Here is a 24,302-nt window from a genome sequence, read left to right on the forward strand (position 1 = left end):
AGCATTGGGACTGAATTACTGCGACACTTCTGGGTTATATCCAGATAATAGTTTGAAGTGATCCTGACATGCAGTAATGGTTTATATAAGCAGAATTCTGTTTCCAAGGACTCTTGTTCGATTCCAGGGAATAATACTGGGGTTTTAATCTGACATGCTGATGGGACATGTGGAAAAAATGAGAAATCTGTGTATTTTTAAAATGAAAACTCTGTGCCTCGCTTTACCTAATTTCTTCCTCTCTTCCCCCAACGGATATACATCGTTTTGCATTTCGAGCAGCTAACTCTGAAGGAGTTTCATTTTCCCTGTGGGACATGAGAAGAAGAAATGAGTATTGTTTATGTTTGTCTGTGAGCGTACTCTTAAGAACATTCAACATACAGTTTTGCAGTATTGAAAGCCAAAAAGGACAGTTAGATATCATCTCCTGCATCACAGGGATTAGGCACACAATGCAGAGATCACTGATGAACTCTTTGTTAATGATGTGGATATGCTTTGAAACTATATGACAGTGCCAAAGCATTTGTGATTCCTGCAGGTTTGGAAAAGTAAGAGTAAATGTAAGATTGCTATTATTAATAGTCTTTGTTAAAGTAACTTTAGGTGTTGCGAAATTCAGTGAAGGATACTAGTCTGGAAGTCAGTTTTGATAGTGATGACTTTGATATACCTGATGTGGACTTGTAGGTCTGCAATGGGAGCGTCCACAACGGCGGCGAAGCAAGGAGGTGGCATAAGTAAAGACAGCATGTGTGAAGTTGGAAATGGAACCATGTTATGTGGGATGGAAGATAGTTGCATTGTAGATTGAAGGAAATTTAACTGTGAATGCTGTTAGAGAAAGGCAGTCAACTCTTGTAGTACAGCCAGGTGCATTTGTTTGCTTAACTTTTCTGAGCTAAGAAGAATTGACTAAGAAATACTGGTGTCTTTTGAAAAAGGTGGTTGTGTATCAGTGAAAAGCATGTGATGGTTACTGAGAAGCTTACCCATCTGAGCAGTTAACGTAAATTCCTGTTCTGTTGGGCTCTCTAGAGTATCAGAGCAGAGATAGCAGCAGGACCTATTCGTTCTCAGGTTAATAAAACCTCGTGTCTCTTCTCAGAGGTGGTGAACTGAGGCTTAAACAGCAGCAGATGTATTTCCACGAGGCTTTGACTGATGAACAAAAGTGGCCCTTGACAGGGAGAGGTGCAAGATGGATGAATATTTCAGAATTTATCAGAAGCAGTAGGAAAACAATATAGTGAGGATCTTTTTCTGTGTATGTTTCCTATCAGCTAATATGAATTTCGGTTTCCCTGGACTGGAAGATCCATGTAGAGAAACAGAAGTTGCAGAGTTCCAAATACACTATCAAGTCAGTTTGTCTTGTCAAAGAAGTTATTCAAGCTTTGATGACAACAGTGCATCAAAAAGCTTCATTCTCAAGTAATTTTTGAACATCATACCAAATATTCGTGTCAGATCAGAGCACATAACCCAAATCCCTTGATGTCGTGGTTGCTGACCTTCTGATCATGTCTGACCTGAGAAGGGTTATAGCCAAGAAAGAGAGAGGAAGACAGAACACTGAAGCAGCAGATCTAGAAGGTGAAACTAATGAGGAGAGCACTGTAGTGTGGTTTGTCACTGTCGAATTAGAGCAATTCTGGCACTCAACACAGAAAGCTTATTGTGATTTGAAATTTCCTGTACACATTTGGTTTTGTTTTCTGTGAGATCTGAAGCGTCTATGTGAATTTTCAGGTGAGTGTTGAACTTAAGATTCCACAGAGGCTTCAGAAAGTGCTAGAATCTCTGTGAAATTACCTTGGATGTAAAATCACGCCATTATGAATATTTTTCAAGGGAAGATATTTCTTGAGGAATATGCTAGAACCGCATAGGCAATTAAAATATGATCTCCTTCCTAAAATGTGTGGAAATCATTGCTACAGAGTAATATATTTAATTAAGTCATTTACTTTCCATAAACACAACTGCAAAAATTTCTCTAGAACACAACTGGATTTTTACTTTATTAATCTCACTCAAAAAGCTAAAGAATTCCCTAATTAAAAATTTCCACAGCACGTCTCTTCAGGGAAGCTCTCTGGGAACAAATATCTTCTCTTGAGAATATCTTGGCAAAATAAGGGGAAAAGATTTGGCAATTTTGAATATCCCTGTCATATGCTACAAAGAATTTTTGTTTCGATTGTAGCAACCCCCCATCTCTGATCTTGGTTTTAGTGAAATAGCTTCAAGTGATGAAGGGCAGCTTAAGTTTTGATTGATTTTGACATGAAGGTCTTTGTATGAAGGACATGACTTGTGATGAGAGATGCAGTCCTGAGAGATACAACACTGTTCTCATCTGTCTAAACAAAGAAGAGATTTCAGTAAAAGAAAAGTTTATTTAATTACTTTTATTCAGCTTAAAGAATGAGTAATTGTGATTATGAATGTCAGTTACCAGGGATCATAAAACTCTCCATCTCAGTGTCCTCCAGGGTCTGATGTTTTGCAGTAGAATATGTCCTTTAACAATAACTGTGCCAACAGATTAGTTAATCTGACAATATCGCTGAGTCACACCAAGGAAAATGAATTTAGGAAAATTGTTTCAGGGCACAGAAAATTCACAGAAAACTTTGTCATCACACTGGAAAAAAATAGGAGAAAGTATCGTGCCCTCAGAACCTATGTTGCAGTTTGTGATTTTATTCCTAAGTAATGTCTAATGTAACCTTTTATGCACGAATTAAATGCATATTCCACTACACAATCTTCCATCAGCAAATGTCAGATTAGTTATGGGAAAAGAAAGTTTAGCCATATGGAGGGAGAGAGAAGTATAATACAGCTTTCAGATGTTGCTTTTAATTACCCTCCAAGGACTAACATGCATAACCATCATCTGTCTGGGGATGGCCTAAAAGTAAAATTTCACTCTTGATATGACTATCATCAAGGAGAGAGGCAAGGGAGAGAAGGGCACAAGAAGGGGGCCAGAGAGGGGAAAACTTTAATAAAATGCATCAGAGGCATCTCAGATCCCTGCTTCCACCATGTGCAGTTTTATCCCCTCCTTCTAGGAGATTCCTGTTCTGTAGGAGATTCTCTCCCATGAGAGATACATGGGAGAAAAGTCAAAAGCTGCTTTATAAACCCAAACAAATGATCTTGATACTGTGCTATAGAAGAAAATACGATTTTGGTTATGAGGTGTAGTCACAAATGTATAAGGTGACAGTTGCATGGAAGTAAAATTCTTAGGTCCATATACTACCAAAAGTTACAAAATCTGATAATTGGGACTGTGTATGGATTTGTGACATTCCCTAAAGGACATGAAGCCTTTGAAATGGTGAATGTATTAGTCTCAACTATATATGTAGTTATTTTTATCTGCAACAAATAATACGTGTGTGGAATCTTCATCTTAATGTTTAATACATTCTTCATTTAATATTTAACTCAAATTTAATATAGTACTCATTCTTCATATAAATGAAATCATTGTTTACTGCATATTTTACAGCGTCACAATCCCTGGTGGGCAAATTCCCATCCCATTAATACTAAGTGAAGAAATAAATCGTCTTCCCTGGGTTTGCACTACAATTACAATCGTGAGGTTTTGACCCTTTGTATGAGGGAAGCCGCTTTTACCAAACACAGAAATGGCTTTATTTCCATGGAATTGAAGGCAGGACAAGCATCACTTGTTTGGCTGTGACAGACCACCACTAGCTGTGACGTATCTTTTGCCACTGCAGGATTGCAGTTCCTTTGGAAACTCATATGTTGGTGCTGGTGTTGTTGGTGTGATAGTGTATTGGGTTAGCACAGCAAGATTTTGGTAGCAGAGGGGCTACAGGGGTGACTTCTCTGAGAAGCTGCTAGAAGCTTCCCCCGTATCTGATAGAGCCAATGCCAGCCGGCTCCAAGACACACCTGCCACTGGCCAAGGCCGAGCCCATCAGCGACGGTGGTAGCACCTCTGAGATGACATATTTAAGAAGGGGAGAAGAAACTGCTGCACAATAGCAGCCAAGAGAGAGGAGTGAGAATATGTGAGAGGAACAGCTCTGCAGACACCAAGGTCAGTGAAGAAGGAGGGGGAGGAGGTGCTTCAGGTGCCGAAGCAGAGATCCATCTCCAGCCCGTGGAGGACCCCACGCCGGAGCAGGTGGATTTGCCCAAAGGAGGCAATTTCCCTTTCCTCGTGGGAAGCCTGCACTGGAGCAGGCTCCTGGCAGGACCTGTGGAGAGAGGAGCCCATGCTGGAGCTGGTTTGCTGGCAGGACTTACGACTCTGTGGGAGACCCACACTGAAGTAGTCTGTTCCTGAAGGACTGCACCCCGTGGGATGGACCCATGCTGGAGCAGTTTGTGAAGAACTGCAGCTCATGGGAAGGACTCATTTTGGAGAAGTTCATGGAGGACTGTCTCCTGTGGGAGAGACCGCCTGGAGCAGGGGAAGAGTGTGAGGAGTCCTCTCCCTGAGGAAGAAGAAGTGACAGAGATGACGTGTGATGAACTGTCTGCAATCCCCTTTCCTTTTCCTGCGCCACTGTTGGGGAGGAGGTAGAGAAATCAGGAGTAAGGTTGAGCCTGGAAAGAAGAGAGGGGTGGGGGGAAGATGTTCTTAAGAAGGGCCACGAAGATGATAAGAGGGCTGGAGCACCTTTCCTATGAGGACAGGCTGAAAGAGTTGGGGCTGTTCAGCCTGGAGAAGAGGAGGCTCCGGGGTGACCTTATAGCGGTCTTCCAGTACCTCAAGGGGGCCTACAAGAAAGATGGGGAGAGGCTGTTCAGGAGGGCCAGTTGTGATAGGACAAGGGGTAATGGTTTTAAAATAGAGGGAGGTAGATTCAGGTTGGATATTAGGAAAAAATTTTTTACCATAAGAGTTGTAGAACACTGGAACAGGTTGCCCAGAGAGGTGGTGGATGCCCCATCCCTGGAGACGTTCAAGGCCAGGTTGGATGAGGCCCTGAGCAACCTGATCTAGTTGGAGATATCCCTGTTCCTTGCAGGGGGGTTGGACTAGATGACCTTTGAAGGTCCCTTCCAGCCCTAACGATTCTATGATTCTATGATTCAGGTTTTATTTCCTGTTATCCTACTCTGATTTGATTGGTAATAAATTAAGTTAGTCTTCCCTAAGATGAGTCTGTTTTGCCCATGACGGTAATTGGTGGGTGATCTCTCCCTGTACTTATCTTGACCCATGAGCTTTTCCTTACATTTTCTCTCCCCTGTCCAGCTGAGGAGAGGAGTGATAGAGCGGCTTTGGTGGGCACCTGGTGTCTACCCAGGGTCAACCCATCACAAATAGAAAGATACACAATCATGGTTCAAAAAAATTTTTTATAAATTTATTGAGGGAAGACTGAGCCCTGTCTAGTGTTCGTAATCCTCAAAGGGGGCTCGCTCTTTCTGCAGGAGTATGTGTGTAAATTGGAAAACAGGGGAGTGGACTCCGCAAACTTACAGTAAAATGGATCTACTGAGGTTGCAAGAGATCTTATTTTTACTGTGAGGTGTGCTTAGATGAGGAAAGTCCTGTTTGCATTTCAGGAGAGCTTTTGTTTTCTGTTCTTCTCCTATTTATCCTACTCCTGTTGGGAAAATTTACATGACAAGGGGTGACCTGTGCAAAGTAAACATAGTGAGGAACGATTATGTATGGCTGTCAAATGCTATTGCACCTTTGCTCACATAGGAACTCTGTAGAAGGTAATTCCATTGCTGTTACCAGCGCCCTCACCCCGGAGAACTGAAGTGCGGTGGCTGCAAGTCCCATGGGCAGCTCTCCCACTGAAGCAAGGGTCTGCAGCGAGAGGAAGGCCAGGGAGAGGACTCTGTTTTCCAGCTGAAGGGCTTCTTGGTTTTCTGCTTTTCTTGAGTGCTAGAAACAGCTGAGACGCAGTCCATTGCAGACGCCACTCGAGATAAGCTAAACATCCTTGCTAACGTACTGACAAGAACTTTTGGGGCCTTGACTTCAGCTTTTCTTGAACTAATTGGGTTGTCACCCTGATACTCTGTTGTTCTCCTTTCTTAAGTGTGTCCTGAAGACCGAATTAGCCAGTGTCACTGGTCCAATAGGGCGCTGCATTACAGGGCACAACTTTTCAGTCGTTCAGTCCAGTATCAGGCAGGAGCTGCTCACGTCTTGAGATAAGCTTTAAGTAACTCCATGCTCACAGCCAAAATGTTATCAATAGGGATAGAAACTAGAAGACACCTGACCTGATACCCCGGAGAGAAGACAGTGTGCTCCACAACAATTTCAGCTTGCCAGACAGTTGTTGCTGTGCTTGATACTCGTGCTGTTCCCACAAAGTGCAATCAGCACTAATAGCTGATCCTGATGATGCTGTTGAAATTTTTTTAGACCTGAGTCTATTTATCTGTTTTGCTTGCTTGCTGCTGGAAAGAAAGAACTGTACCATCACTTCTGGCTTTTGCACACTGCTTTGAAAGCAGAGGTGTCATAATTGTATTTCTGTAGCAAGGTATAAAGGCACATTTCTGCTCAACTGTCCTCAGCAACTTACATGTATACTTAAAAATCAGTAAAAATGCCTGGAATTAAATGTGGGCTTTTTGCAAAAGCAAAACCCAAATTAACACGTGAATGACCTCAACAAAGACAACAAAATCCTTTTTTACTCTGAGCTTATAGAAAATCTCATTTTTCTTCCTGTCTTTTTAAAACCTGGGAAAGAAGAGTTCTAGAGTTAAACTGCCTCATTGTTCCCAGATATAGTCGAAATGGAAGGACACATTACAGCAGGTCAGATCTCTGCCTGTCATTCCATTTAAGTGGCATATTTCTGCCACTTGTCAGGTATGAAAAGCACAGTAAAAATCTTTAGACCTTCTTTGTGGCAATACTGCCTGTCGGCATCAGTATTTTATGTTATGGAAAGATCTAATAGACTCATAAAATATCAGGATTTTGAGCTGTAGATGAGGTAGTCTGTACTTTTGTAATCTAATTTTTTTCTTTCTGTTTTTCATTTGTAAACAAAGGATGATAAATAACTTTGATTGAACAGGCTAAACTGACCAGATGGCAATGGATTCAAATGAAGGAAAGATGAGCTCCAAACAGGTATTAATTGGACATGGTAGTTTTCTCTTTGCTGCTGCCAAAATTGTGATAGCTACTTCTCTAGGTAGAAGTGCGAGCACATCCTCTTAGCTTGTATTTTTCAATGACTCTTTAAAATCAAAGCCCACAGAGGCGGTAAGCTGGGCTTAGAGGGTTGTGATCAGCAACATAAAGGCCAGCTGGAGGCTAATTACTGTTTGGAGTACCCTAGGGGTACTGGGGCTAATACTGTTTAACCTCTCTATTAATGATCTGAAGGTTATGGGATGGAGCACACTCTCAGCAAGTTTGCAGATGATACCAAATTAGTGTTTGATACAGCAGGTGTTGTGCTGCAGTGCTTTGACAGGCTGGTGAGGTGGACACAGAGGAACCTCGTGTGGTTCAACAAAGGGAAATGCAAAGCCCTGTGCCTGGGGAAGAATAACTCCATGCACCAGTAGGGACTGGGCAGAGGCTTCCTGGCTGGAAAGCAGCTCTGCAGAGAAGGATCTCGGGGTCCTGGCAGACAAGTTGAGCACAAGCCAGTACTGCATTCACAGCAAAGGCAGCCAACAGCATCCTGGGCTGCATAGGATTAGCGTGGTCAGCAGGTCAATAGAGGTGATTCTTCCTCCCTGCTCGGCACTGGTGAGGCTGCATCTGAAGCGCCGTGTACAGTTCTGGGCTCACCAGTATAGGAGAGAGATGGGAATCCTGGAGCAAGTCCAGTGAAGGGCCCCTATGACAATTAAAGGCTGGAGCATCTGATGTACAAGGAAAGGCTGAGAAAACTTGGGTTGCATAGCCTGGAGAGGAGAAAGCTGGGAGGGATATTAATAATGTCTGCAATACCTGATGGGAAGGAATGAAGAAGATGGAGCCAGATACTTCTCAGAGGGTCTCACTGAGTTTCAGAGTCTCGGCGCTGCCTAGTGACAAGATAAGAGACAAGGGCACAAACTGAAATGCAGGAAATTCTGCTTAAACATAAGAAAAATAATTTTTACTGTGATGGTGATCAGACACTGAAACAGGCTGCCCAAAGAGCTTGTGGAATCTCTGTCTGTGGGGCTATTCAAAACCTGACTGGACATGGTCCTGAGCAGCCTGCTTTAGCTGCCCCTGCTTTGAGCCAGGAAGTTGGAACAGACAATCTCTAGAGGCCTCTGCCAACCTCACCTGTTCTGTGATTTCCTCCATCCATAAAAGAAAAATTTTTTTCCCTTTTATGAATCAGAGACAAACCACTGATATTTTTAAAAGACAAAATATGACTGCTCAGTCCCACCTACCAAACCTGCACTATTCTTCCATCACTTGATTTCTTTTGAGTACAGAGTCTTGTCCGTCGTTAACCCATTCTTTCCTTGCCTCTGATCTATTACTACTGTTCACCTACACACTCTGTTCTTACCCTTCTAGTTCCTTGTCAAGTCCTTGAAGAAATATTCCAGCAAAACCCCTGGGTCTGTCTCTATCACTGCTGTTTAAAAAGACTTCCCTGCCTTGACTTTCATCTGAGAGTTCCCCAGTCTCCTAGTAATGCTCCCTTCACCCTTAACTCCAACATTTAATTTTCATGGCCAAAAACCGTAGACCAGGAACTAGCTGTGCTTCTGGTTTGAGTAGGGAATAAGTCAAAAGGTAATGAAACAATTTTGTGGTTAGTATTAAAGTTATTTTACTTCCTCTTCGCTGTCCTTCCTTTTAGGTAGGGTGTAGCCTTTGAACTACATCATGACAGAATCATCATTATTGCTTTAGAAATACCACGATGCTCCATACCAATGTAATATTAGTAGTTAATCTCTATGATGGTATCTTCTAAAACTGTAAGAAAAATGTAAAAGCTAAGGCAAAAAATAGTAGTTGCCTATTTATTATCGTGATGATTGGTGCAGTGGAAACCAAGTTGTCTTTATGCTTTCATTCAAAATATAACTTCCCCTAGGCAAATGAAAAACTAAAATTGGCCATGCTGACTTAATTTCTCAGATCTGGCATATGGATCTGTACTTCCAGTAAGCCTGGTGCTGGCCAGCAGATTTGACTTTTATTTTAAAACCAGATACATTTTAATTATGTTCCCTTTAGAGTTTCTCTTAATTAATTGGAAATATCCGAAGAGTTAATGAAAAATACAAACTTTATTTGATTCTATATCAAACCTGACATTATGATCTTTTTATCTACAAGGCAAGAATTATGTGGGATCAGAAGTCTGAATTATTCATGATGGTTTCCAGCCATTTTTTTCCCTCCTCCTTTGTTCAGTATAAAATCTTATAAGCTTTTCTTTCAGTCAAGGTGAAAGCAATATTAAGTCTCAGAAGTGAAACTTACCAAAGACATATAGCTCTGTGAAATCCTTGTCCTGTAATCCTGGCTTTCTATTCACCACCACTATTCAATATCCCACTTTCTACATAAGCTTCACAATATATAAGCAGTTGGTGAGATTTATTTGTTATACTCCTGTTTTCCTTCTTCATAAAAAAGCTTTATCCATCCCTTTGCTCCCCTAGGAGTAACCCTGATGTCTGTGATTGTTTCAGCTGGGCTCCCTAATCCAGCAGCTCCATTCAAGATGCTGGACACTTAGTAGAGGGTGGAAAGTGAAGGAGGAGGAGAGTTGTGCTTGTTAAGATTTAGGACAGCATGTGTAGTGAATTTTAAGAACATTGTTAAGATCCAGTTAAATAATTATAAACTACCGTGGTTGATTATGTGAGTAGAAATACTGGCAGGTCAGATCTGAAAGATGCTTTATGAATTAAAGCTTGACTGTAGTACGTTGGACCTCTCGAAGGGACGGAACAAGAATTATTTCTGGTCATTTTGTAGACATGACAACAGATGAGATGGAAGTTGAGTCTGATCTATGCTAATGAGTCCTACATTTCCCATTTGCAGTATTGCTCCTGATGCCTGTGGCAGCTCCATGTATGTTTTTCTTGCAGCTTTGACTTCATCTGTTGTGGTATTTTTCTCTTAAAGAACTGCATTTCTGGGTAGAAATGTAAAAGCTTTCTTATTTGTTATTAAGGTTAAAACAACAAAGAGTATTTTTGTTGTTAAATAAGTTCTTTGTCTCTAACCTTCTAAAAGTAAATCGCTGCCTTTAAGGTGAAATTAAAACATATAGAGAATTCAGTATGCAAATAACATGCGCACCAGATGATCTGAAGGAAGCCTGCACATTTCCATAGAAAAGAAATGTGAGTGTAGGAAAGCAGATGCTTTCTACCAACAGAGAGTACATACAGTTCTCAAGAGGACCTGAACAGCAATTTATTTTCAGACTGCTGGAAGTATGCAAATTCTTACAGAATTAAATGTGAATTTAAAAGAAATTCTATCTATTACGGACAAGACAACCCAAAGAGGCAATTTGGAACTTAATAATTTAATCAAGAGCTTAACAGGCTCAGCAGTATATGTAAAGTCAATGACTCAAATGTCATCTGTTTTTAGCAAAGATGTAAGTGGTCATGTTGAAAAGATGTCTGATAGAGTATGGCATTTGGAGTGTTTAGCTGTGACCATGGCGCAGTACGTTAGTATGGTACATACAGCTTTTCAGATGATTCTCAATCAAAAAGCATCATCTGCTCGCTTGAGTTACTCATAGGGTAGAGTCAGTGATACACCTGTGGTGTATCGCCAGCATTATGTTTGCTGTTTTTAACTTTTATTAGTTTAACTCAGCGAGTCTCGTTAAGTTTGATTCTGTCCTGGCACACACGTAATCACCACAATTATTAATTAAATTCTTACTGTGGACATTGTTCCACTTGATGGCTGTGGGACTGGATGGATGTTACTGAGATTATAACCCAAAGGCAAGGGAATAGTGCTAAATGTAGTGGCATAATCTTGCACAAGGGGTACTGCTGGTGAGCCAGCAGCCAGCTGCATGGACATGGGAAGTGGGGTTTTCCCTCCTTTCTGCGAAAGCACAGTATTACTGGAGGGAGGATGAGCACACGGGATGGCAGAATTCAGGCTCGCCAGAAAGTGCTGCCTCCGCTCCTCCCCGTTACCCTTACGGAATCCAGCCGCTCAGCTCATCCTGCAGCTTTTTTGTCTCTTAGCCATTCCATTTAATGACTCCACTTGTACAGAGAGATGCACACGTGGAGTCAGGGAGGGCAGGAGTTGTTGATTTAGTGGAATGTGCAACATCACATTTAGTATAAATTTTGGTTAAACGTGTAAGGTCAGATGTGTCCATTGAGATGCACTGGAAGTGACAAGTTTTCAGGCCTTTTGAAAGCTGTCAAAAGGCAGTGAAGGTCACTGCTTACAACTTCAGGAATTTAACTTTAGGCATTCATGTATGACAAGGCTTGGTCAGGGTTCTCATGGCAGGAAACCCTCTGTACAACATGGAGTCTACCGAGCCCCCCTGCGCTGGTACCGTTTAATAAGCAGGGTGAGTGGCTGGGCTGTGTCACTCACCTCTCAGCACTCCACTGGCAAGGAACAAAGTAAACAGCTATAGTGTTACCTCATTTCAGGCAGAAATACTTGAATTGATAACTAAAATTAACCTGGTCCGCAGGGACGACGCTGTGATCAGAAGGTAAGGTCATGTCTGCAAGCGGAGTCTTCTCAGCCTTGTGAGTTACTCTTTGTGCTCTGCCTGTGTGTTTTAAAAACACAAATCAGAGAATCATATCTGTAAAGCCACAGGTCTGCAGTGCTCATGCTGCCAATGGATTGGGCATAGAGGATTGCCGAAATGTTCGTTCCCTGGTGTTTTCCACTAGTTAAAAGTCATCCTCTTACAACTGAATAATATGTAATTGTTTTCTTCCCACAGGTTGTAATCCTCGGCAAACATTCTAGAGGCTATCACTACATGTTAGCTAACCTGGTAAGAACTTCCCTTCATTACAAGTACGGCTAAGGTTTAGAGGGTGGTATATTCTGTTCAGGTTGTGGCAACTTCAATCAGCAAAAGAGGAAATGCGTGGATGAGTTCTTGGATTTTGAGAAGTTACTTCAGTAAATACTAGAACTGGTATGTCATACTCATATGCACTCAATTACGGTCTTACTTTTGTCCAAGAAGCTCGTATCCTCTACTAATTTTAAAATAATAATTTAATGATATGTTTTCCACTAACATATAAAAACTAATGATATAGTTTTCCACTATATTCTCATATATGACACTTGATAACCATAAACTTCTATGTAACTTATTGGAAATTTAAGCACTCCAGGAACAATAATTGTAGCATATCTTTAAATAAAATAAGTGGTAAAAAGCTGCAACATCAAGTAAACCAGCCAGGCTGTTGGCCGTTTAGCTGTTCTTTTGTATTTCAGAGTGTAGGGTGTATGTGTTGACCTCCCAGGACAAGACAGTACATTTTTATCTGTATCAGAGCTTCTTCTGGATTCTAGAACTGGCTTTCAGAGAATTTTATGATGCCTTTGAAGCGCCATCTGCTAGAGTTCTTAGAAAAAGTGTTATATTGTAATTGATCTTGCAGCAAGACTAATTTTTGGGTTCTGTGTCTACTGTGAGTGGATAAAATGTTTTTCCAAAACTCACACTTTCAAGTTAGCAATCTCACTTAGTAGAAGATTCTCTGTATCTGTGTTTTGATGTGATTGAAGCAGAAAAGACAATTTTTAAAATAGCCTTATTTAGTGTAAGTACTGTATGACTTTAAGATGTGTCATTTTGCATTAGAAGAACCACTCATGATCTCACTGATTAGCGTGTGCATAGAAATATTCTCATTCTGGGTTACCTTTTTGCATGTGTAACCATTGACATTCAGATAAACATGACTGCAATCAAGTCATACTAATCAAAAAGACACCAATTTACTGCCTCAGGTATAAATAACAACAGAGTGGGAGAGAATCACAGCGTTCTGTTTGCAAGTGAAATGTTAAATCACGGTGACAGAGAACTGCCTAGCAAGGAGGTGTGTGCTTTGCCTCCACGGAACAATATGGGTGTTAAGTGGTTTTCTGCTCCCAGCGCTGAACCTTTGTGCACACTTTGCTGTACAAATGGGATTGAGGTCTTTGACCAGTTTTCAGCAGGATGAGGGGAAGAAAGGAAATAGTACTTCAGATTTCCCCACTGTTTTCTTTCTGACCAGTCAATGTTACGTTCCACATTGCCACAGCACAACAGGCAGCTTTCTATCACAGGGGTCTGAGCAAGAAGACATTTTAAATTCTATTCCATGCCGCAGTCACAATCCCAATTATGATAGTAATAGTCTCCTATGTAGAATATTTTCAGCTAACAAGGGGGGAAATATTCTGTTCCTTTCGTGCTATGCTTGTAGCAGGTAAAACTGAGCCAAAGAACAGGGTCTTTGGATGGCAATGATTCTTGTTTTCTACATGTGTCCTCCAGGGTTTCACAGACATTGTTCTGGAGAGAGTAATGCACGGAGGTGCCAACGTTACTGGATTCCAGATTGTTAATAATGAAAATCCAATGGTTCAACAGTTTCTACAGCGCTGGGTCAGGCTCGATGAAAGGGAATTCCCTGAAGCCAAAAACTCACCATTAAAGGTATTTATTTTACCCTGACAGTGGTGGAGACTGTATGAGTTGTTTTTAACAATCATTTGGGGTTTTTTAACCCTAGGTGCATGCATGAGTGTGATACAGATCCCTGGTTATTGCAACATTCACTGCCCTCCCAGAAGAAAGAGGCAGAGGCTGTTAAGTTGGACACAAGTGCCCACCATGGTGGTTGTTTCTCAGAGGCAAAGGCTTGGTCTTGCAAATCTTGTCATTGCGCAGTGGATATAAAGACTTTTAACTTGAACTTCTTGAGATAGTCTTGGGGTGGGTGTGGGGACCAGTTGGGTTAATTTTTAGGTGCAAACTGTGAGTTACTAGTCCAGTTTAATGCTGGTAGAGAATTTCATTTGCAAAATAAAGTAGCTCTGGATCCACTGAGGAGCCACTGCCACCTCCTAGTCACTGCTGACAGTTGCCCTCATAATCTAGCCCTCTATTTTGCACCACTGTCCTTTACTTAAACACTCTGGATAATATATCTACAACCAGTAAAATTTTCCAGATTCTTTTGAACGACAGTCACAGGTTCACCAAAACTGTCATAGATTGGGTGAACTAAAGGCTACTGTTATTAGGAGACTTGCATCCTGTTAATATCTCCCCCAGATTTTTTTCTACCTCAGCATCTGTATAGTAAAGGGGGATGCTATTCACTGTGCTGTCAAGGAGTGCATCAAGGATACTCTGTCCAGTGATGGAAATCATAAAATCTTCTAGGACCACTGCATAGTATTAATATTCCTATTACATTCCTCTTGCTCTTCTTCTTTTGGTAAGGCCTGTTCTTTTTCATCAAAGGTGAATAAAATGTGGGACTGATGGTGGACAAGAAGACCTCAAACTCTGTCCCTCTTAAAAGTCCAGTCCTCCACATCATGTATACTGAGTGACTCAGGGAAGCCAAACCTATCTAAGAACCACAGTCATGATGTCTTTCCTGCTTGATTTGGGAGGGACACATGCAAATTGATGAACAGATTTGGAATTCAGAATTACTCTGATAAGCTGGAGTAATGTCTTTATATTAGTAAGACAAAATTTAGGGAAGCATAAAATACTAGCTAGGAAGGAAAAATCTAGTCCAGCCCAATGCGTGGGGGATACCAGGGTAGGCGATAGGACTGTGTTGGGCTACAGACGGAATAGGAACAAATTTCTGCTGCAAGAATGCCAATGCCATTCACAGACATACTTTTTCATCCCTGGGATCATGTGATTCCTGTGGGAAAGGAAAATTATCTTAATCCCACACCATCCCACAGCCTTGCTGGCATTTCAGAGGAAGAAGAGAAAGGCAAACAGGCCCATAAAACTCGGATTAGTGTATTGTTCCCTGTTTATTAGGACCTAGGCCTGCTTTCTAAAGCTTCCTAGCAGTGATGCAGAAGTGAAGATAAGTATTGTACTAATCTTAAAAGCTCTGAAATATATAAAGTTAACCTGGGAAGATTTTATTCCACTTGAAAGCAATTTACCTTGAGGAAAAAATCATTCCCTGTCCTTAAAACATAATCTTTAAGTATATGGTACAAACACAAAGATTACATTACTTTTCCACAAATGTGCTGCTCATTATAGAAATGTGCACAGTATTTGTCAATCAGACAAAAAGCATACTTAAAAATTGAGGTACAATATTTTTGATTAGGAAATAAAATTGCCTAGAGATTAAAGCCCTGATGTTTAATTTATTCTGCATTTTATCAGTCTTTCCCTTCTCTCTCTCTTTTTTCTCTTTGCATGCTCATGCATTTATAAGTAGAATTCAAATAAAGTAGCAAATTAGATAGCTCTCTTGGCATGACTTGGAAGGGACTGCATTAAGGTTACTGACAATTGATGCAGTCTGCTGAAAAAATTATCAGCATGTAAGTTTTACGTAGTGCTAGATTGGACAGCTATTACAAGATTTTTTAATACAAGAACAAATACCTTAAAATTACTGCCTGGTTCTATGTTGCTGTGTGGAGTGTGATGTATAACCTTTGTTAATGTACTAAAAGAGGAGAGAATGATCATTGCAAAGCATCACAGGAAGAGATAAAGGTGGGCAGGATCAAAAGAACACCTGTACCTAGATAAAGTCAGAGCAGTAGCTACCCCCCCACACACAGTAAGAGTTTATATACTGCTGTCATTTAAAACTCCACAAGAGTTTTTTTTTACACGCTGAGCACGTTCGATTGCTCCCAGTGTGTGCATGTTGAAATGGGGTCTCCTGCGCACAGACCCCTAAATTACAGGTATGCTGTAATGCTGGTGAAAACCAGTGATGTCATGTGCAAAGCCTGGGCCATTCCAGGAGGGAAGAACTTTCAGACAAAGACATAGATGTGGAAGAAATGTGAAAAAAACACCTCCATGACATTTCATAGGTGATACTAAATTTATAGCATTGGGGGTTGTCACCAGATACACACGACAGGCAATGGATGAAGCTGACAGCAACATGAACAAGTAGTTAAGGAGGCTGGAGGTTTTGTTGAAGAGTTGCTGCTACACAAAGCTTAGCATCCTCCTCAAATTTACTGTGGAGGAAGAGAAGGCAGATGGGCAATTACCAAGGAGATGTAATACCTAAAGTGTATTTTGTGATTACTTGCTTGAATAGCTGTCTTCTAAGAAAAGTAATCTGATCTATTCCTTGCCACAGATGCTACCTAATCAGGACTGTGATCCAAACAGAAATGATTTATGTTAGCTTCAATTCAAAACTGTCTGTCTTGTCAATCTTGTTGAAAAAGAATACTCTAAGCAAAAACCAAATGTGAGCTCTTTGCTATTGGTAGCAGGATGGACCAGCATGGAATTTCAGACTTCTGTAGTGACCTCATTTAGATAAGCAAGCTTCCAATTAATTTAAACTTTATGCAACTATAAGCTAGTTTTGTTATCTTTGTTATATTTTTAATTTGTTAATTGAAATAGATGGAATTGTTAAACTACGTAAAGCATCTGCGGCAACACAGAGCAAGCAAAAGGACTTGCAAGCATGATTCTTCTAAGAGTATTTTAACAAAGAGAAGGACTACACCTGATAAACCTGGGGCAATTCCAAGACGGCAGTTTGTCACCATATTTTATTTGCATTCTTTTTAGTATACGTCTGCACTGACCCACGATGCAGTCCTAGTCATAGCAGAGGCTTTCCGTTACCTCCGAAGACAGCGTGTGGATGTCTCCAGGAGAGGTAGTGCTGGAGACTGCCTGGCTAACCCTGCGGTACCGTGGAGCCAAGGAATTGACATAGAAAGAGCACTGAAAATGGTAAGGGCAGACATACTGGCTAATGAATGTGTAATGTAGGCCAGGTTGGACGAGGCCCTGAGCAACCTGATCTAGTTGGAGATATCCCTGTTCCTTGCAGGGGGGTTGGACTAGATGACCTTTGAAGGTCCCTTCCAGCCCTAACCATTCTATGATTCTATGATTCTATGATTCTATATTCCACAGCAGCACCAATTCTGCTGGGACCAAACTTGCATCCTACTCCACGTACACAGAGTTTCTGTACTCACACAAACAGCTGCAGCTCCTCAGAAAAAAAAAAAAAAAAAAGAGAAAGAAAGAAAAACAAACTTAATGACAAACTCAAAAGGATGGCTAAAATATATTCAGTAGAGGGCAAGGCATAACGAAGTAGGTTTCAAAACTTTGACCAAAATCACATCCCTCTGCCACCGGTGCAGCAGCTGCCTGATTGTCCAAAACCAGAGCACCTACAGTCTGACTCCTCCATAACACCCAAGCTTCCCATGAGAGTGAGCATGAGCAGTTTTGCCAATGAACGTGTTTTGGGGGTTTCTAAAGTCAGGCTGAGGCCACAAATCTGACTAACAGAACTAGACTGAGTCCTCTGCTTGCATATTGTAAATCTTGCAGGGATATGTGTATTTATGAACTTGAACGCATGAATGCGATGTTCATAATTTGTCAGTAAAAGTCAACTCAGATTGGTGCAAAGCAGTGGGAAAAACATTGTTGGTCATAGCAATACTGCTGGATTTCAGCACCAGCCTGAACCTTGACGCAGTTTTGCCTCAAACCAGTTCTGATTCCTGGCAAAGCTTTGCACCCAGCCTGATTACCTTCTGCATGGCCAATTTTTTTATTCCTAACACTAGTTATTGCATGGAATCCTACCTCACTTATGTGTCTAATTTTGTTGATTTTTAACTCTTTTTAGACTGCTATGTGTGTTAAAGCAAGTGACAGTAGGAAAAATTGGGTAACGTTTTTGTAGATAAAAGAGACAAGAATATGTTCTGCTTTTGATCTAAACAAATCCTAGGTCAGGCTTCATACACTTAGCTTAATTACTGCTTTTTCTCAATTACCAAATTGGAAGGACTATATCAGAAGGTTATAATGAGTTATAGAAGGTTATGATCAGATTATGTCACTCTTAAGAGTGAGAGAGATGGTTCAGTCTCGCGTTGCCAGGGCTCTTTTATGCCATTATGTCACTTCCTAACAAATGTCCTAACTGCACATTCACTAATGTAGCATTACACACTTTTGAAGAGAAGTTAATTAAATTCAGCCTTCACAATAGTTAAAGAATTTGTACCGTCCGCTTGAACTTAATTACAAGCAAAACATAAAACTCCTCTGAATGAGATACAATGTATTCATGTCAACAAAGAAAAGCAACCCTGCTTAGGACACTCCCTCATTCAGGAGAATTTATTTAAAAAACTTAATTCATGAGATACAGAGCCAAATTCATGATTGGCAAACAATGCAGAAGTTTGACTTTCAGCTGGTTGCCTTGTATTTTTTTAGCTATTCAGAGTCCTCTAAGTGAGGGTTATATAAATCTCTAACAAGTGCTACTCAAGATCATCCCACACTGCCTTCCAGACCGCATCGTGTCCATCACAACTCTCTCCCTCTATTCAGACAATGATCTTGAATCTTTGCTTCAGAAAAAAACCTTTGATTTAACAATGTTTCCTCTCCACTTTGTAGCAACAACTCAAATAAGAATATTTTTTTCCAAGACGTCCTTGAAATATCCTGTGCCAGCAGAAGGTTCAGTGCCACACAATAGTCATCCTGCTGGCAAAAGGGAAATAGGTATTACCTGAGTCTGCTTCACTACGGCCTCGAAAACTGTGCATGTCTGTTATTTCTAAAGCTGATTCTGAGACATCAGATCAGTGGCAGATGCTTTACCTGAACGGATCTGGGCAGTTATAAATAGTCACTCCATTTGTGATTGCCTCCGTACGCTGCTACCAGAAGTGTTCTGAGTCCTGGTGAGTCTTCCTGCCTCGATGCAGCCAGATGTTGAAAAGTGCTGAGTTTTCCCACCAAAGATAGAAACGAATTAAATTTGAAGTCAAAAGGTGTCAAGTGCACAGTGCTCATGTCTCCGTACGCATCAGGATGAAGCCAGCCTAACAAGCTCTGCTGAGACACACAGTCACTGCTGTGCTAAGGTAGCCAGACAGCTTCCAGCGAGTGCCAAAAGCAGGCACAGCAGCGCACATCTGGCCGCAAGTTATATTTCAGCTACCCTACAAATGTATTTGCTCAGTCCACAGTTGATAAAACCTCTTAGGGGCAAATTTGGCTTTCAAAGTCCCATTCACCTCTCTAGCTTTCTGGAGACAGGAGTAACTCACATGTTCTTCTAGACCCCTGAAAAGATATTAACTATTTTAAGAAAGGTTCAAATCCACTTACTGATAAAAAGAATCACACTCCTTATCTGTCAGTCTGAATTTGACTCACTGGATAATTTGGGGTCCAAGGAATATTGTAGCCTTGTCCACTGTAACAAGTTTGATTGCACCATCTCGAAACCATAAATAGCAGATCAGTCACCAGCCCTGAACAGTTTCCCTTTGACTAGTCTTCCATCACCTATTCTTGTAACTTCTACTGCATTTTGCTAAATATTAAAGCTAATTTACCCCTACTGAAGTTTCAGACTGATACTCCTTCTGCCTGAGATGACAGCCTGTAAGTGTTGATAAATGGAAGTATCTTACTCTTTCATACAGGGAAATAAGAAAGATTTTTTCTTTGAAGCAAAGTACTTTGTATTTCCCCTTAAGATGATTCATGTGAGTAGGTAATGATAATGACTTACCGTCTATACACCCGTCCATCCAGATTGAGACCAAAACTCCATAAGCAGCAGAGACAATTGTCTGTGCTCATTCAGGGAAGACATTCATTCCTTTCTCCTACGCTGGGACTGATCTTAAAATAAAGCACTTCTCGGAACGAGCAATGATATGGGATTCTGGTCCATATCGCACATCATTCTGCGCCATATTGTGAGGGGTTTAATGGCACTGAATTGTTGCATGTGCCTCACTGATGCTCCGTGCTGTATCAGTGAACCCAGTGTGACTAAGCATGGCAGAATCGGTCTTTCTTACACTTAACGTACGTGTAGGGCTAATTTCACTTCTACTTAAATGCAACTCACTCTGCGGTATTGAGTCACCAGCTGAGTACTAACCAGCAAAGAAAACATACAGCTGAAACTGAGAGAATTGGGATTGGTTTTGTTATGAAGAACACAACTAGTGCTACAAGTCTCTTATCTATATAAAAATTGTGCTAGAGCTAGTGGGTTCCTGCAAAATGTAATGGAGGGAAGAATAAAGTGAATCTTTTATTAAAATGTTTTTTCTGTTTATTCCCTTAAGGTGCAAGTTCAAGGAATGACAGGGAACATCCAGTTCGACACCTATGGGCGGAGAACAAATTACACAATTGATGTGTATGAGATGAAAGCCGCTGGATCACGGAAGGTGAGTTTCAAGATACGCAGCCAGATTTCACATCTTCACAAATATTTATTCCAACAAACTAAAGAAGCTCAAAAATGCCACACAGACGCTGTAATAACAGGGCCCTGAGGAAACCCTACCTTCTTGCTGTCTTCCCTATCCCAGGACCCTTGTTCTATTCTGTTCCTGGACCAAACCACTCACCCTGCTTAGTATCTTCATTGGTTTCCATGTCGACTTCAGACCTCACTTTTCCCTTGAAACTCTTCTGGAGCTTTTCCACTGCCAAGCATAATACCTGCTGTCATGTTCCTGTCCTCAGCCCCATCTCCTAAATTCCTCTCTCTTTCCCTTCCTCTCTGTAACAGGCCTCGGAGCAGTAGTGAAGCTGGAGCCAGTGTATTTTAGAAACCTTCTCAAAGTAACAGAAAATGTTTGTTATTAATTGAGATTTGCTACTCATTCTCTTCTCTTCTATAAAGTAGAGATCCTAAGTGGGATAGTTGCCTACATGCCTGTTATAAAAGAAATTCAGGGCAGATTTTAAAAAATAATTAGGCAGACAGGGTCTCAGGATTATCGAGAGAAGAATGTGTGTGGCCGAGGCACATAAATCCCCCTGATTTCACCTGGCGATAGGTACCCAACCTGCTCAGTCGCCACTGACACTCCTTAAACTCTTGTGCACGTATTTGATAACAAAATACTTCTGGACATGACCCAGCCATTCATCTGGGTTTACAGTGCAGACAAAAGTGTTACTTCTGTGCTGTGCAGAGGTACACGGACTATAGTGTCAGAGCATAGCAACGGAGCCACCGCACCACGAAGGTCAGCACATGCCAGCTGACAAATAGTCACCTCATGCTCACGGAGGGCTTTGTATCCCATACTGAAGGTAATGCTACTGTGCCTGCATTGCTAATGATGTCTGTGCATCTACTCTAAAGCTAGCTCAGGCATGTCCGCAGGGGCTGTATTCACTGCCCAAACTGCCACAGAATATGGATAAAAATTCCAAAATGAAAGAATTTTACTCAGAGTGCTGTGCAGTTTATTTTCTTGTCTATAGTATATTCTCATGCTGTGAATACATTGGGATTTATTCCACAGGCACCATGGCAATGTGAATTTAGTTAGGGAGAGTTTAATATGCATTTTCACTTAGATTTAGCCTGTGTTTGGTTGCATGCAGGCTCGAGAACATTGTTTCTTTAAGGAAATTAAATTGAAGCTAATGTAGTCCTTTAATGGCAAAAACATTGCGTGAATAAGTGTTACAAAGCCATATGTTTTGACAGTTCCTGTAAAAAGTTCCTACACCAGAGTCCTTGTAAACATGTGTAATGAGGTAACAATCTCCGTTTTACAGGCTGGTTATTGGAACGAATATGAAAGATTTGTACCAGCATTAGATCAGCTGCCCTCTAATGACACCTCATCTGTGGAGAACAGAACTATAGTAGTCACTACCATCTTGGTAAGTTTTATGTTCTTAGTGTGTTTGTGTTTAGGAAACAAGACACATGGCTCCTGAGGTGTGGTAGGAGCCAGGAGGCAAATGTTGAATACTCTGTGACTTCAAGTGACTGAAAAGTTCAGCGTTTCCAGAGATGTGCTGAGGGCTTAACCCTGCAAACTACTATACATATCAGTAAGTTTACTCACAGGAGGAGCTCACTGAGCTCAACGTTGCGCTTTGCTGCTTCTCAGACACTTGAACTCAAACACCTCACATGAGTGACGTTATTGTGCATGTATGTAAATGCCTGCAGGATCTGGCCTTCCTGCTCTAGGGTCAGATCTTGCACCCCTCACTCAGGTACAGCTCCTGTAAACTCAACCCCTGTGGACTGAGTAAGGGTGGCACAATGAAGCCTGTAGAGAACTGGAACTGCTCTAGCGCTGGGCGGAAAGCGACCTATGCCCATGCAATCCCAAAGGAGTAATGCTCTTCCTGTGTCTCATAAACAGCAGCACCGGTGTTGGTCCCAATGCCTCGAGCAGATGTGCTCTGTACAGTATTGTTTGTGACTTCTATGCCTGTTACAGTTCTACTAAGCATGAGCCAATTTTATGCTATTTCCTGAAGCGTTGTATTTTATACTCCTATGGATTTAGCAAGATATAATCAGCATTTCAGCTAGAATTTTCCAAGAAGGCTAAGGGAATTTAGTGACAAAAATTGCTGCTGAGGATTTTAGCCTAGCTTCCCTTAGACTGCTTTGAAAATATCTCCATCAGAGCCCCATTCTAGGCCACCGGGACCTTAGGAAATAATTTTGATGGTACAGATGTTGGGTATGTCGGTTCTTTAAACACTAAAACCTGAATTATTAAGTAGTGATGCTGTTTGACTGTCTAATCAGGCCTAATCCTGCAAACAAAAGTGTGACTTTGTTGAAGTGAAATAGTCCTCTTGTCTTCAATGGGTCCATACTAGGATTAAAATCAATAGTATGTGTGGCTGTAGGATCAGCCAAGGATTATTAAACTGCAAAAGTTTGTCTTTCAAATTTCTGTACCAAAGCAGGAAATATTGTAAATACTTGCCAGTAATATAAAGGATAATAACAGCTCTCATTTTGTATGTTTTAAAGCTGTATTTTACATTCATAGACTTTTGATCTTTACTTTTGTTTCAAAGGAATCACCATATGTAATGTATAAGAAAAACCATGAACAACTAGAAGGGAATGAGAGATATGAAGGATATTGTGTAGACTTAGCTTCTGAAATAGCAAAACATGTTGGAATAAAATACAAACTGTCAATTGTTGGAGATGGGAAATATGGAGCTAGGGACCCTGAGACTAAGATATGGAATGGCATGGTGGGTGAACTGGTCTATGGGGTAAGTTTCTCTTAACCTTCATTTTAATGTTCTTTATAAAAAGTTATGCTCAAAGTTAATAAACTGCAAAATAAAGATCGTCTGTTTGAATACCACCTTTAAAATTCTAGATATTTCTTTGTAGTGCCATTTTTATAGTCTACTTTTCTAATTGTTTCATTGCAGGAAAGTGTCACTTTTTTACTGCTGTTCTCCAAGTCGGAGTCCACAGAAAGCTGAGAAGTGGCATTGGGCAAATTTCAAATTCTTGTCTACAGCAGAATTTGCAGTTTGGCCTTCATATGCTGCTTTTGTGTTTGCTGTGTCTCCCTTTTCTCTTGTAAGTGCTGGGGAGTGCCCCTGCCATTAAAGGTCTGATCCTATGATGCTGGCCCTCGCTGGGTAACTCATGTCGGTTTGTGTTTGACCAGAGACTTAGCTCAGTTGGTCCATGATTGCTTTTCAGGGTAAGAAGCAATGCAGGTGGGAAATCGCCCACATCTTTCTCCTTTTTAAACCCTGGATTTGGCTTTAAAAATAAACTGGCAGACAAAAAAAAAAAAAAAAAAATCTAATTCATTGCATTCCTCTCTATATTAGGTGTACATTGCTTTGTTTAGTAAGAACAAAAACAGTCCGGAACTGCTGTTTTAGAAACTTCTTTGAAAATAAGAATTTTGGAATACAGATAAACCAGATGGAAGGGGGAGAAAATTGGCTTTGCAGAAAAGGCTTTACAAGCTGATATTTCGTCTTTGCTTTTTTTTCCCCAAAATGCTAATGAGATGATTTGTGATTCCGCCCAAATCTTCTTTACAGTTTATTTTTAACAAGCTTTCCTTTATTAAAAATATCTGAGCCGAAGGGAATATTTCCATTGCTTCTTTTTGTTCCATGGCTAAGTGTAATTTCTAAAAGTCACCTCAAAATTTCCTTGGGATAACATGTCGTCATTCTTACAAAATGTTTGGTGAGATAATTCCTTTCAAATGAATCAGTCTTTTTAAAGTAATTGCTAGATTTGCAAAAGTTTTCTTATTCTGGAGC

General features: G+C 40.8%; 1 protein-coding gene across 5 annotated transcripts in view; it reads left to right on the plus strand.

The window, feature by feature from the left end:
• Positions 1–24,302, plus strand: part of GRIA3 (glutamate ionotropic receptor AMPA type subunit 3) — a 153,348-nt gene that overhangs the window by 77,872 nt on the left and 51,174 nt on the right. For 2 of the 5 annotated variants that reach the window (XM_086619427.1, XM_086619426.1), the window contains exons 5-10: positions 11,928–11,981; positions 13,494–13,655; positions 16,770–16,937; positions 20,339–20,443; positions 21,795–21,902; positions 23,070–23,276. In XM_086619427.1, coding sequence (XP_086475553.1) covers positions 11,928–11,981; positions 13,494–13,655; positions 16,770–16,937; positions 20,339–20,443; positions 21,795–21,902; positions 23,070–23,276 — 804 coding nt within the window. The remainder of the gene's footprint in view (positions 1–11,927; positions 11,982–13,493; positions 13,656–16,769; positions 16,938–20,338; positions 20,444–21,794; positions 21,903–23,069; positions 23,277–24,302) is intronic. The other 3 variants (XM_086619429.1, XM_086619428.1, XM_086619430.1) reach the window with 2 other exon arrangements.

Source organism: Tauraco erythrolophus, chromosome 13 (assembly GCF_009769465.1).
Source record: "Tauraco erythrolophus isolate bTauEry1 chromosome 13, bTauEry1.pri, whole genome shotgun sequence".
NCBI classification, from domain to species: Eukaryota; Metazoa; Chordata; class Aves; order Musophagiformes; family Musophagidae; genus Tauraco; species Tauraco erythrolophus.